The sequence below is a fragment of the Oenanthe melanoleuca genome, chromosome 10 (genome assembly GCF_029582105.1).
Source record: "Oenanthe melanoleuca isolate GR-GAL-2019-014 chromosome 10, OMel1.0, whole genome shotgun sequence".
NCBI lineage: Eukaryota > Metazoa > Chordata > Aves > Passeriformes > Muscicapidae > Oenanthe > Oenanthe melanoleuca.
In genome coordinates, this window is record NC_079344.1 from 19,404,288 (window position 1) to 19,419,397 (window position 15,110).

The 15,110-nt window shown below is 39.2% G+C and overlaps 1 protein-coding gene across 2 annotated transcripts in view; it reads right to left on the reverse strand.

Moving 5' to 3' along the window:
- The window catches only part of USP3 (ubiquitin specific peptidase 3), a 42,795-nt gene that overhangs the window by 17,056 nt on the left and 10,629 nt on the right, over positions 1-15,110 (reverse strand). For both annotated transcript variants that reach the window (XM_056499776.1, XM_056499777.1), the window contains exons 2-4: positions 8,420-8,480; positions 6,545-6,676; positions 1,016-1,099 (exon numbers count right to left, since the gene is read on the reverse strand). In XM_056499776.1, the coding sequence (XP_056355751.1) occupies positions 1,016-1,099; positions 6,545-6,676; positions 8,420-8,480 (277 nt within the window). The remainder of the gene's footprint in view (positions 1-1,015; positions 1,100-6,544; positions 6,677-8,419; positions 8,481-15,110) is intronic.

Below are 15,110 nucleotides of genomic sequence, written 5' to 3' on the forward strand. Positions count from 1 at the left end.
CAATTAAACCAGTTGAAAATTTCTCTCTAATTTGACTGTGAAATCATAGTTTGTTTCAGGGTTTGGTTGGTAGGTTTTTTCCTTTTTTTCTTCCTTTTTCATTAAAAAGCCCTCCAAGCATTCAAAATCACTACCACACAGAATGGAAGCCTGCACTATATCTTTCACCTGCCAAGAAGTTAGATGGCTTGGACATTTCCAATTCACTTCTCATTATGTACAAGGCCATCAAAAGAGGATGGAAAACAATGAAAATATTAATATGACCGACCAAGTAATCCATACACTACTTAATTCAGGGAGGATCCAGACATTTGCCCAGATCACAGCATTTCTTAGCAGGAGTCCTGTGTGGATTCGGGGCATTCTGATGTATTTGGAAGCACTGAATGCATAGGTATTTCTCCTTGGCAGTAGGTAAGATTTCCAGGCAACCGTGCAAGCGCTCTGCTCTCAGGACTGGTCGCAGCACATCCATCACCCAGATCAAATTATCTGCTTTCCAGTGGAACAGCACCAGACAGAGGCAAAGGAAAAAATGCCTCTTCGGTGCAGCTCCAAGTTCATAAGACTTCTTAATCTTTTTGTTAGCAAATCAAACTATACAATTAATATGAAGACTACTTCCACCTGAACTTCTTGAATTTCACTGATAAAAAAAGCTAATTCAGGTTTTTTGACAAAGCTCTGACAACACTGTTTGTTTCATTCTGAAAAATCTCTCTCATTTATATGGAAAGAGACAGGAATTATTGTTAGGTAGAAATTCCTGCATTATCATATGCTGCTTCTGCAAGACTTGCTGTATAAGAAACAAGACACATGATCATGATCAATCAAATATATTTGTTCTGCACCTCTGCTTCTCAGTGATGAGAAGGTTTTTAAACAGTGCCAGACCAGAAGGATTAAGACATGTAATTAGATACATAGACACATAAGAAACAAATACTACTTAAACGATGCACTATTACAAGTCTGCCCAAGGCAGTCTGGATGCAAACAAACTACTTACTTTTCCAAGTTCTGTAGGTGCTCTCTGACCTTCTGTACCAGGCCCAGCTTGGTATCATTGACTACAAAATCATCACAGCGATAACTGCAAGAAAAACATTTTTCAGAATATGCAAAGCACCTCAGTGAAGCAGATCAAAGCACATAAGCCTCCGTGTGGGAAAGCACCAAGGGGATGCAGTGAAAGACTGAGGAGAACAACACCTCCCACTGAGGTGGGTTCCCTCTGAGACCCCCCTCCAGCAGAAGAGGGTACAGGAACCAGCTAATTACATGTGTTTTCTTCTAGTTTTGTTTTTTTATTAGAAATCAAAATCATGAGGTACTGCCTGGCCCAAGGCAGAATTCCAGTACAACAAAAACTGAAACAGTGTAACCAAAGGCAGACTCAGTAGTCTATCCACACTCATCAGAAAAGACCAACTGACCTCTGGTAAGCAGAACACAAAACTTTTATTCATTTTTAAACTATTTTAACATTGTAAAGTTATCACTGAAACCTGAAGTGTTGAACAGATACTTACAAAACATAAAAGTCTGTGTCTGTGCTACTGAAAAAACACCAGGGAAGAAGGACTAAGAAATCACTTGAGTTTTCCAAAGTCAGGCCAGAAGTCTGTGGTAACTTGCACCTCGTGCTTAACCACAAATATTATTCCATCATTCATCAGTTTCTGTACATATTGAGAAGTATCAAATTATAGCTTCAAATTTTGGCAGGCAAGTGAACACGTGAGGAAAACTAACTTTGGATACGTTTAATATCAGACTGTAGCTATGTCCCTCCTTTTCCTTTGGCACAAGAGTGACTCAAATGCAAAATACATCATCATCACCTCAGGCTATTCCTCTGCTGGAGCAGATCCACATTTGTTTCCTAATTTAATGAAGCTACCGACTTCAGGCACAACTGGAATTCACAACACACTGCTGCATAAATCTGCAGTATTGTCAGTGTTACTTCAAACATTACATTCTTGAAAAGGCTACAGAGTTGAGAAAGTGAAGGTCCTTGCCACTGAATGGAGTCCCTAAGGTCAGTGTGTTCAGTGTGCTCTGACTTTTGCCCCTAAGAAGAGAAATTAACACGACTCTCAAGACATCCAAACAATGCATGCAGAAGCTATGGGTACTTACAGAAGATCTAGAAAATAGTAAAATTACCAGTTTGGGGGGTTTTTGGGGTGGTTTTTTGTTTTGTTTTTTTACATTTTTAAAGATGGCCACAGACGGGGTTAGTTTGGGAGGGGGAAGAAGCCTGTTAATGCACTTATTTTTCAGCCATATCTTAGGTAATCCTTGTCAGCTTTTTCAGCCATCTCCAGACCTAATGAGGTGCTCCTGCACTCGCCACTGTCTTGGGACAGAAGCCCAGGCCGCTGAAGGCACAGGTGGGACTCCTGAGCAGGGGCACCCCACTGCACCAGCACACTGCCACTGATGTGGAGGAGCTACTGCTGAGAAAGCAAGCATGGAAGCAGATACAAGCTCACTGAAAGCCTCTATGAGATCTTACTGCTGAAAGATGATTTCATTGCTCCCATGCCCTGAATATCATATCAACCTTATTTTTACATATCAGTTTAGCACCTGCCCCAAGATGGAAGAATAAAACCAAATATCAGTAAAGTTATGGTCCTTCCAACACTGGAAAAGTGATTGTAAGTTTCACTGAGAATCACGACAAACTTCTATTTCTCTTTTTAATGGGTAAGTTTTTTTAAACCACCTCTCTTGCAACACTGAGGATTCAGCACTACTATTAGAAATAACAGTATTATTTCCAATCTATTTTGGATAAACCAAGTAAACAGATTTAGAAGTACTTTATGTTTTAGTAACTTGAATTTGCTAAGCCCACACACCTTAAGGGTAAACTGCTGAGAAAGTACATCCTATGTGAAGATGGAATTTGAAACAGATGCTTAATTTGTGATCCTTAGGTTTATTGCAAATTAACAAACACCTTTGTTGGATAGAGCAGGCCTACAATATGCTTTAGGAGCAGCAATACAGAACAAACTCTATACCTTGCAGAGGGTCCCTTATATGGCTTAGCACAGCATTTTCCTTTATACACTCTATTTTTAGTACCTCTGCTACCTCCAAGGCCTGGCCTCATTTGCTTCTTAAGTGGCACTGAGCCAGCGAATGTGTGCACTGCTCTGGGAACACGAGTGCTTGGTGATGTTACAGTGCTAGGAGGGACAAAACTTCATGCTGTGTTTAAAAGCCCTGACTACATTTAAAGAATTTGAAGGATAGGAAAAATTAAGAAAACTCAGGTTTCCTTAGTTATGCCAATATCTTATACGAGTAAACAAAGCTCAAGTTTTACTGTCTGAATAAAATGCCTTTTTTTTTTTTCTTTCCTTTTCTTATTTTCACTGACTGTAGAATGCAAAATAATAGTACTAAAGCAATCTCATTTTCCAATGCTCATGGTACCAGCACAGTAAGTCTGGTTTGTTTTTTAAAGAGAACCATCTTCACAGAGACTATAAAAGAATTTTTCTAAGCCCTTGACAGTTGGTTATTTTTACACCAACCAGGAACACACATACACCCCTACACCACTGTGCCTCTATAAGGGATAACAAGGAGGGCAATGGGTGAGAAATCTGAGCTGCAAACTGGGATTAAATGAATACAGGAAACGTATTACACAAATATACAAACGGGAGCCTTTCTTCTCCTATGCCAACTATCTGTGCACTAGCACAAAGAAAAGCAATTTACAAGAGTCCTCTTTCAGAAAAACAGGGTTCTTACACCTATCATTTTACTTCTTGTGCACAAAAAAAAACAACTAACAGGACAAGAAAGCACCCTATCATAGTTTGAAGATAAAAAAGATCAGCGCTTATTGCAAACTCTGTATGAATTACTTTAGTACAAGCTGAAAGGCTGATTACCTCCAAAAAGTGGGATTCAGGACTCTCTTTTTCTCAGCAGTTAAGGTCTCAAAGATAATTTAGCCTGAGGGTTTAGTACTGCATCTATTGTCTCAAAAGTGACCAAAGAATCAAGAAGAGAGTTATATTCTCATAATTAACAAAGTATTAACAAATTATCTCAACTTTTCCACTGGTAAGACTAAGCAGTTGAATAGGAGGACTGAGCAAACAAACAAAAGCTCTCTGGAAAGACTGCAGGACAGGTTATGGCATGGCCAAAGGAAGGCAAAGGGTCAAATGCTGCATTCTTAAGACAGCCGGCTCACTGCTGCTTTCGTGCAAGCCAAGGAACACAGTAAATCAGGATCCACAGGATAAAAATGGAATAAGGGTATCCTTTGTGCAGTAAACAGAACTGCAAATAAAAATGCAAAGGCCAGCACTGCATCAAAGTATCTGCATTATTTTTACAGGAAAAGTAAAATTCAATTAAGTCTTAGGATGGTATTTTATTGACTTTCAAATTATTGAGGCAGCCCACACCAGTAGCATAAAATATTCATCTTTACATAAAAGTTCACTTAAAAGAACCACCATGGCACAACCTTAGCACTGTCTACTGGATTCACGTCTACACTGCAGCTCACAAATAGCCTTTTCAAAGCCATTGAAAGCTTACTCACTCTCCACAATAGTTAATTATGTCTCAAAAATTACCCAACTATTTACTTTAACTGGCAGCACTATCTGACAGCAGCCTCCACAGCACTGTCCAGAATAAAGGGGGAAAGTTGATCTGGGTGCCTTCTGCTTCGTCTTTAAATTTCTGTGCTCATTTCAACTGGTTGCAGTAACAAATTGCAGTATCTTTCCCTGATAATCATGTGGGAAAAACCTGAAATATCCTAAATGAAAGCAAAAATAAACTGCTTTTGAAACTTGTTCAGCTTCACGTTAACATAGAAGTTACAGTTTGTTGATGAATTACTCACATCAGGAGCTCTCCATGGCAAAGCTGGCTACAATTAATTCCAATTCATCCACAGATGACTCAGCCCTCGACTAGAGCAGGAAAGACATCACATGCTGATCTGCTTCCCTGCTGTGCTCCCACAAACACATACCTCTGCAGGTGCAGGTCACAGCTGGGGTCACTAACACATCCCACAGCCCCCAGCCTGGCTGCTGGGATTTTGCGATGCCCTTTCCCATGTTTGGGGTAAGGTCAGCAAGGTGCTCAGACTTGCTGCTGTAACTCATCAAGCCTCAGCAAGTTGGGAACACCATTTGTCATAATGGAAATGGAATCAAAGACTTCCAACACCCTGCTAAAATTCCTCCACAGATTATTACCTTCAGAATGAAAGACAAACAAAAGACAAACAAAACAGAAAGCCACAACACAGAACTCAGCTGCTCAGTATAATACTCAGTAATAATACTCAGTATTAATTGGGAAAATGAAACTAGCTTCCTACAGCTGTTGCAATGCTGGTAACCTGTGCATAAGTATCCCTTAGAGAGCCTGACTGTATTCTCATGTATTCACATAGGGGTAGATAAAAATGCTGGTCATTAAAATAAAATGCAAATAAAAGCAAAATTCCCCATCACCACTGTTATGGTTAAACCATGACAATCACAAAGCTACTCAAACCCTTCTTCTCTGCTTAAATGCCTACATCTGCTTGCACCACCATCTGAGCAGTTTTTGAGTTGCTCCAAACAACATTTCTTCAGGTGAAATCACATAACTGGGGTTTTACTTCAACAAAATATCAATTAGAGGAGTCACATATCCAGTAATTTTACAAGACCATAACAGGGATTTTCCTGAGATTTATACTGCTCATATCTTGCCACACTGCACAAGTAACACCATACATGGGAAACTGTGGAGCACCTGAAAATGTGGAAGCACAGGTTTGATCAAGGGAGAAGATTATGAGGATGCTGAGACAAAGAGCAGTGCTTCCCACTGCCTCCCAGTCGTTGCCCTCTGGGGAACAAGGACAGTGAGGAATCCAACATTAGCAGCATCAGTATTAATTTTCCCTAAACAGTGCTTATCACACTGCAAGAACCCCACAGAAGGAATCAGTCCAGGCCATTGTGCTGTTTGAAGAAACATTTCTGATTCTTTTCCTCACTCTTGCCAGAGACTTGATGCTGCTTCCCAACAGAATTTGTCACTTTCCCTGACTCACAGAAGGTACATACACAAACACAGCTCAAGTTCAGAGCTCTTGGGCAGGAATTACAGTGTAATAGTCTGCTTTTTGAATCCTGACAAATGAAGGATATGTGAAAGGCTCACCAGCTTGATGGAAGGAGTAACAACAACCAAACAGCTTTTGCAATTAATGAATTCTGTTTCCAAAGCAAACAGAAGCAACTCCAAACCCCATAACACTTATTTCAAAAAGTTTCTTCTGTTTAAGACATTTGACATGTGAGAGTTTAGTTACAGCCAGTGCTACAATACACATGAAAAAACAGTGTTCAAAAAAGACAGGTCTGAAAATCAAAAAATGAAATGCTCAAAAATGTGTGTAACATAATGCTGCACAAGAGTGATGTTTTCACCTTCTAGTAAATAAAAAGTTGTTAAATTGCGGTGTTTAAACCCTTACCAGTATGTACTGTAACTACTGCAATCCATACACACAGTATGCTGAACCTTCTCCTGCTTTTCTGTTTTCTTATGATTGGTCATAGGAATCTGTGCATCTTCGTAATGCTTTTTTGCATGGCCATTCACATATCTGAAATAAATGTAAAAGAAAGAAGTTTATACTTCTAAACAGCAGATCAATATTCATTAAAATAATAGGAATAAAAAAGGCACCCAATATTTACACCAGCATTAAAAAGGACAATTCACTTGTGTGAAAACTCTAGCTAAATTTCCAACGTTTGCCCCCTTCACTCTCTCCTGTGGTCCAAATTAGCCCATCATCTCCTTGGCCAAATCCCAGTATGTGTGCCCTTAACAGACTAATGTACTTCCACAACTGAGAAAATCCTCAACTCCCCTTTTCCACACCTGTAGTACAGTTAGTTTTCTGTACTGCTTTCCCATATACTCTTCTTATAGCTCTACTTTTTTTCGTCCAGCACTTGAGTTTGGGATCCCTTTGACAGACTGCTGACCCCCATGTTCAGCTTTCGCATTCTGCAGCATGATTTAATGTTACAGTCATCGAGTTCGTGAACTTGGAAGGGCTCTGAAGCTGCTGGTTACATAACAGAATAAGAAATCTAAAATCCTGCAGCTCTTTTACTGACACAATGAGCATGCTCAAAGTTTGAGAAATAGGAAATTAAGCACCATCAATTAAAAAAAAGAAGTGTCATTAGAAATGCAGGAGCCCTAAGGTATATCTTATCTTCCCATTCAATTATTTTCCATTCTAAGGATGGGGGCAGTTTGGAAAGACAACCTGCATAAATAACTGACTCAGTGTCTATCAACTACACCTAAGAAAGGCCATTTGTGGACAGTAGTAATTTTTTTAAGATTAGTAACAATTAAAATATTTCAATTGTTTATTGCACACCATGGCATACCATTAAGCATCTCCCCCTCTCTTAGCTCTCACCAAGTATAAATTTATTAAATAAATAAATAGAGTCAAAAAAGGGTTGGTATCAAAAACTCTAAGACACGTTATCAAAACTGTGGCACTTAAGAGCTATCCAGATCAAACAAACAAAACCTGGAGTTAATTCAATCCACTATAGAAGACAAAGTCACTAAGCTTAATGATGCTTTCCCCGAAGAACAGCACACCAGCACAGATGTTACCTAACAGATGAAAACACATTCACATCTCAGACACTGTCTAAATGTCAGCACTAACTACTCCATTAATATGTGCATCTCAAACATTTATGCAGCAGCACATTTTCTACAATTATCCTGACATATAAATATCAGCACTGACTGTACAATTCCCCTGCAATATATTTGGTGTACTTCAACTAATACAGACATCAAGGTGAAGCCTGAAGGAATTCTGATGGCAGCTACTTCTTACATGCCGTGGCAATAACTTTAGGTCTGAAACTACACTGCAATACATTTAAGCTATTTTCAGTCTCAGCTGAATAGTTGCTGTTTCTCTCAAAATAAGCTGTGCCAACTTGTGGCTTTGCCACAATTTTTATTGTGTTTGTCTTATCACAAAAGAAACATCTTCCACAGAATGGAACTTTACGATAACCTACTAAATTATCAGTTCTCCACACACTTTTTGAACAGAGCAAGCACATTTACTGTCCGCTTTACTTTAAAAGCCCAATGAAATAAACCCCTCATATCTTGAGTATAATCTCTGGACTCTAATTAAGTAGCAAAGAATCATGTTAAGCATAAACACACAATGTTAAATGAGAAAATTAAAGGTTTATTTCAGGGAAATTTTGAATGAACTCCTCAGAGTCAAGCAACAAAGGAGAAAGATAAAGGTCTGATGAAAAGATTTGCACACAAACACTGTACCCACCTTCCACAATGGACACTTGAACACGTCAGACAGACCCAGGGACTTTTATTTGACCGGCACACTATAAAAGATTTTAAAAAAGCGTCAAATGAATGAAGTCTTACTTGATTTTAAAATACAATACAAAAATATCAGAAGGACAAAAACACTGGTAAATCTTCCAATTCTTTCTTTTGTCTTTTAATAACAGACCAGTGAACACAGGATAAAAAGCTATGGCACTTTTGTTCCATAAAACTTGTTCTACAAGAAACCATTCTAAAGAAGGTGTTGCAAGAAAGCCTGGCAATCTGGTAAGAAGCTCACAGAATAAATAACTGTGCAATGCATGATAATACACACCACTTATACAATGTGCATTCCTACTTGCAGTGCTGATAAAGAACTTATCCATAATGGCTTCACCCTCAGTCCTGCACGAACAGCTGGAAAGTTAAAATGTAACACCAGTGCTGTGCTTCACAATCTACTCAAAGACATCAGTTGATATCTAAATCTTTCACTGTCAGATTCTAAGTCTAGAAAATTTGAAATGTGGATGTTTTAAGCCAAAGGGCTTAAAAGAAAAAAAAAAAAAAAAAAAAAGTGGAAAACACTAAAAATAAGATGAAACACCATCCCAAGATAGAGCCATGGAAATGGGATATTGCAACTCTAACTCCAACCCAGCAGCAGGTCACTGAAAGAGAGATGCTATGAAATACAACACTTAGATTTGAATGAAATAAAATTGTTAATAACTATCCATTAATACAGAATTTACAAAAATAATATTATACTTACAAATACCCAACTAAAATGATGAGAAAATAAAAAAAAAAATGCTAAGGGCACTGCTACAAGGGCAGAAAAACAAAAATAAAATACAACTTCAATTATCCCCCAAATACAAAAAGATATGATACCAGACCCATAAATCTTACACACCATAAATTTCTGCTGCTTGGAGCAGGCAGTGAAGAGAGTCAAGGAGGAAAGGCATTGGGAACAAGAGGGTCTGTGAGGCCAGGGGGTAGACAGGCAAGGAGAGGAGGACTGACCTTCATTGTATACGTAAATGACACCTATTGTTATTTCTTGTGGGAAAGCTTGAGAATAGCCCTCCCTTCTGGAGTCACACCCTCAAACAAGAACAGAAGCAGCACGGAAGCTTCTCCAGGGTAGAATCATCTAAGCAGGCTAATTCAGGACTTGCAGCAAAACTCAAAATTCACTTCACCAAACTACGAACCATGGTACAGAGCAAACTGTTACGATCCAAGACTATCAGAGAAAACCAAGCTAAAAGTAGTTTCTTTATCAAATTAAACGTTCATTAAAAAGGAAGGGGTCAATTTTGATTCAGCAGAGAAGTGACAAGCTCAGCTATTTAAAAGAGCTAATACATTTTTCCACTACCAGATTTTACCTTTTTGATTTAACTGGGTGGAAAAATAAGAGTACACTGATTTTTAAACAATTCTTTTACGCATTTGAATTCATTATTACAAACAGTTGCTGTATTTCAATTCAAAAGCTAAATGCAAGGCATGTTTAAAAAGAATATTACCGTGTTACATGGGGAAAAAAGGCTTATTCTCCAGAAATATTTTATCTTGTAACTTCTTCAAAATCTTTAGTCAAGACTCCAGAACTGCTTCCTTAATATACTTCTCACATGTCTCAGTTGGCTCGCATTGGCTCAGTGAAACCCAATTTTTCTATTTCTAAAGCTGCTTATTCCCACTGCTGAGACAGTCATCTTGCAATAGATAGAGGGCAGCCAGGTAGAAGTGCTTTGGTTTACATTTCAACTCAGGAATGTGGAAGAAATTTGTCTAATTTGACCAAAATGTTACCAAGAAACCCAAAATTTAACACTGGCAAACAGAAAAGAAAGGGAAGATCTTAATCAGCCATTATCAATTAAAAATGGGCTAAAGGAAACACTGGTCTACCTTGATACACTACTATTTGCTTGAATTTACCAACTGCAATGTAAAATATTAACCAGAAGGAAAGAAAAAAAAAAAATCAAAACCATTCAGGCACTTAAGTGTTTAAATGCAGTGTAAAGGAAACCCTACCCTACACTTTCCATGCCAGGAACATGGAAAGGTCTTCCTAGCATTAAAATCCTAGCAGAAATCTCCCACTGTGAAACAACATGTCTGCTTTCACTATGTTTTCATCTATGCATGGAACTGGTTCTTAACCAATAAGTCAAAGCATTATGATGGAAACTATTAGTCCAACTTCCCACCTCTACCAGACAATTAAAATTTCACACTCAGGTACTTTAAATACCTGTACCGCTTGTTTGCCAAGTGTTAAATCATACTGAAGGAGTGCTCACTCTGCAGGTTTAAATGTTCTGCACAGAGCCAGCAAATAAGTCCAACCTGTGCACAATGCCAAAAAAAAATCATATACACTAAAAGTTTTCATCTTTCATATCAGGGAATCGGAATAGATGGCTCATCTGTTGCCTTTAATTTTTAGGAAGAATTTTGCTCCAATTGCATCACATCATAAATGTATCGGTTATCTTCTGCACAAACATCTCCACCCACAAAGAACTCACACCACATGGAAGTGACTCCCACTAAAATTAAACACAGAGCCCAGTGTTACATCTGTGACCTCCAATTGCTCTGCTCTCAGAGAATTACACAACGGATGTTTTTAACACATTGCTGGAGATAGCATTCTGTATTTTTCTGAGGTTGGCTCTGCAGCTGGCTGCATTAAAGCCTGGCCCTCCAGGCATTCCTCAGTTCAGATCCTGAAGCAGTTATCTTGCTACTTTATAAATTAGACTGGAATTTTCAGGCATTGGGTATGACTCTCAAGACAGGCACCACGGAATGTACAGCAAAACCACAGTCACTGTCCAGAACTACTTATAATCTAGAGGTCAACAGTTTGGCTTCATGTGTAAAGACACTGCACATTATTCCTCTGAGACAGGGTACTGACATCAATGCAGTAAAGCTTCAAAGTGGACCAGAAGTGAGAGGATGAGATCCATAGCAAATCCCTTCTCAATTGGAAGAACATTGCACAGCCCTGGAAGTTGACCCCTAAAATAGACTTGGGTGTTCTGGACTTTCAGGTCAGACACACTAAATCATGAGGAATGACTCTCAAACCCATTTGTATAGGCACAGATTATTCGTTCCCTAATGAATTTTCCAGTTGGGATTTAGTTTGTTTTTCTTTTAGCACTATTTAAAAAAGAGAAGGGAGCATTACATTAGCATCCCTTACTTTGGATTAAAATTAAGATCAAACACTGTAACCGCATTTAAAAAAAATACCTGTCTTATTTAGTATACAGACCAAGGAACACTGGCTGCTTTCTCAGCTTCAACTAAATTTGGCTACTGAAACAGGTATCAACTGTCTCAATTTGCTGTATTTTTAGAATAGATTCAAGTGGTCAGGCAAAGATGACACTAATGTGTCAAAAGACAAGGGAAAGCAAAGCTGCAATGCCACAATCTTATCTGAGGCCATTTGCCACCTTACATCAATATCATCTTAATTCAGAAGCTTAGCAACACAATTTTTCATCATGCGACAGGAAGAATTCTTTTACAGAATTGTTTTTCTAAGTAAAACCTGAATACTGACATGTTACACAGTTTGCAAAGGCCTTTCTAAATGAAGAGAAACATCAATCCATCCCCAGGAGAGCAGACTCACATGTAACTTTGGGAACACTCAGAGACGTCCACACAGCTTCCACTTTTTGCAAATCACCCGGGTAAGATTCACTGAGTTATGCCAAGTAGAATGAATAAGATAGGGCTAATCAGTTTGGCGCTCTCACCGCAGGGTCCCCACCCCACCTACCCCCATGATCATGCAAATATGTACTTCTTGTGCTTGTCTTCTTTCCCTTAGTGAAAACTGACTCCAAGTGCACTTATGTGAAGCACAAGTGCTCCTGGCAAACCATACTTTTGCTACACAGAAAAACTGCAGACTGCCACTGAAGGAAAGTTACAGCTATGTAAAAGTATGGAACGAATGGGTTTTGTTTAAACAGCACGCTGCATAGCTGAGAAACTGGCAACAGAAAAAAGCAGCAGGAAGAGGAAGAGACAAACAGGAAGCAGTTTTTGTACAGCAGCCAAGTTCAGAAACCTGCAAGATGCAGTATCCGCCAGAGATCCAGCGGCAGCACAGCCGCACCATCAACACAGCACGAGTGACCCAGCATGCTACAGAGACATGCTCACAGCCAGGGTTTAAAATAGCCCTTCACTGCTACGCTGAAGAAAAGGTCACCAAACATCAGCACATTACAATACTTTGGTCTTTCTGTTAAAAGCACATTGGATAGGAACAAGATTAGGGTTACTAAACTATTTCAAATAGTCTCCAAGCCTTTACCAGACAGCCTGGGCTTAGCTCTCAGGAGCAGCTGGAGCAGAGCTCCATGTTACTAGCCAAATTACACTCCTCAAGAACATAGTGACCTGCACAGAAACATCTCCAGACTAACTGGCCTCTGGTCAGTTCACTTCATGTTCAAACAATGGGTCAGCTGTACTGAAACAAGCTAAACTGAATAAAAAAAACCCCACTGTTTCTCCACTCAGGAAGAAGGACCAATATTTACATGCTTGTGGTGTCAGTGGTACACTGACACCAAACTGAGGAAATCATCCCACAAACACTTGGTGACAAACATACCTATGCTACATAAAGGCACAGCATGCTGTATCATGTGACACATGTGCCTATCCAAAAAACCCACAAAAATACTCTTACATGAAACAGACTAATTTTCCTTTCCCATATTTTTACCTTAATTTTGCCTTAAAAATCTGTCAGTGTCCTGTTCAATTATGATATAGTAGCAGGACTCCTATTTTGCTCCTTATAGAACCTGACAATTGCAGCAAAAGAGAGCTGGGCAGTCTCCACTAGCAACATGCTAAGAACAAAGCAGCAACAATCCACACAAGAAAATGAGAAACCCTTTCTTTGTAAAACATGACCCTTCTGCTGTGACACATCAGGCCTAAGTAATCAGACTCAATGCCACCTTTTTCAAGAATCTGGAAGTAAAGGTGGGAGAAATTTGCAAGCAAAAATCCTGGTGACAATATAAAATTCTGTACAAGTATTTAACCGAATTTATACAAACCCCTTTAGTAACAGCATTTCAAATGCAAAGATTTTCAGTCACAGGATTCAGAGCATGTCTCAGGAAGCCCATTTCCATTTTACAGATGAGAACAAAAGATTGAGTAATTTACCGGAAGAATTTTACCAGCATAGATCAGAACTGAACCTACTAGCCCATACACCCTAGTCCTTCAAATAATTTTACCCGCAGCCAAGAGGGAGATATCCCAAAAGCCATCAATCAATGTAAAATTTGTAGGATGATTTGCCAAAACACCTCTGAATTGAACACATAAAACCTCCCATCTGCAACAGATAACAGGCATCAGGTGTGGTATTCTAAGTAAGGAATCACTCAAGTTACTAACTATGAGAAACATCACGGAGACAAACACTTTGGAAGTGGTCCCTTCTCTGGGCTTACATGCTGGAGCTGCAAAAAGGCTCTGGCCACTGCTGGAATTCACAGCTCTGGAACTCCCTCTGGATGCAGGCATAAGTCTCTTCAAAGACTGAATAAATCAGTGGACGAGTTTTCTCCACAAAATCCCTATTCATTCACAATGCGAACATCTCAAGTTTAATGCCCGTACGTCCTACCATTGAAAGACCTTTACGGACAACTTTTAAACGCTGAGAGAGGACTGACAACTCCTTCCCATGAGTACTTCTTCAGGGGAACAGCGAGCCAAAGCAAGAGACAGAGTGAAACTTTCATCCAGCCCAGAAGTTACAGCTTTCACAAGGCTGCAGGCTCCACAGCAAGGAATATGCATGCGCTCTACATTCAAAACTCATCACATGAAACACTCAGTTGTTAAAATTGAGACTGGAACCAAGGAATTTCCACCAACATTAACAGACCAAATCACAACATTAGAGAGCCACGTGCACTCTTTCCTCCAGGCCCACAACCTCAGTTATAAACCAGCAAATACAATAAGCAGCATCTCAAGGCAAAAAATACAAGTCTTCCTCATCACAGAACATCAGTCAAGACTGCAGGGTATGTGGATATGTGCAGAATCAAACACTCTGGCACTGAAAAAACACTTTATTGACAGAAACAAAAAAGCCTTAAAGAATATAGCTATCCTCCAAGGCACATATGTATTTTTACCAGCAGCATGTAAAAATCCGTAACAGGCAATCTAAGTTCCTTACTACTAAGTACACATACACCAACACAACTGATCAGGCTCCCAGCTTCTGACATTCATTTGTGTATTTAAAAAGGCAGTTCCTCCAAGTGTACACACAAGCTATATTATTACCTGACCCTACAGTATGTTTACATTCAGGAGGAATCAAAAGTACTGAAAAGACAGATCAGGCATTAACATACCCAGAAGTGCAGTAAGAATGCTAACACTATCTTATAACCTAGGAATAGGTTCTTAGAAGTTAAAGACAGAGTTAAATGTGCATGGTTGTTGACTGTGTTTTTTTGTTCGGGTGGGCAATGTTTAAAGCATATTTGCATTTGGGAAAAGCATCTGCTCCACATTTAAGGCCAGCCAATTCCTGGTGAATAACTGTAATAAAAGTCAGGTGACTAAGAAAGGAAGTA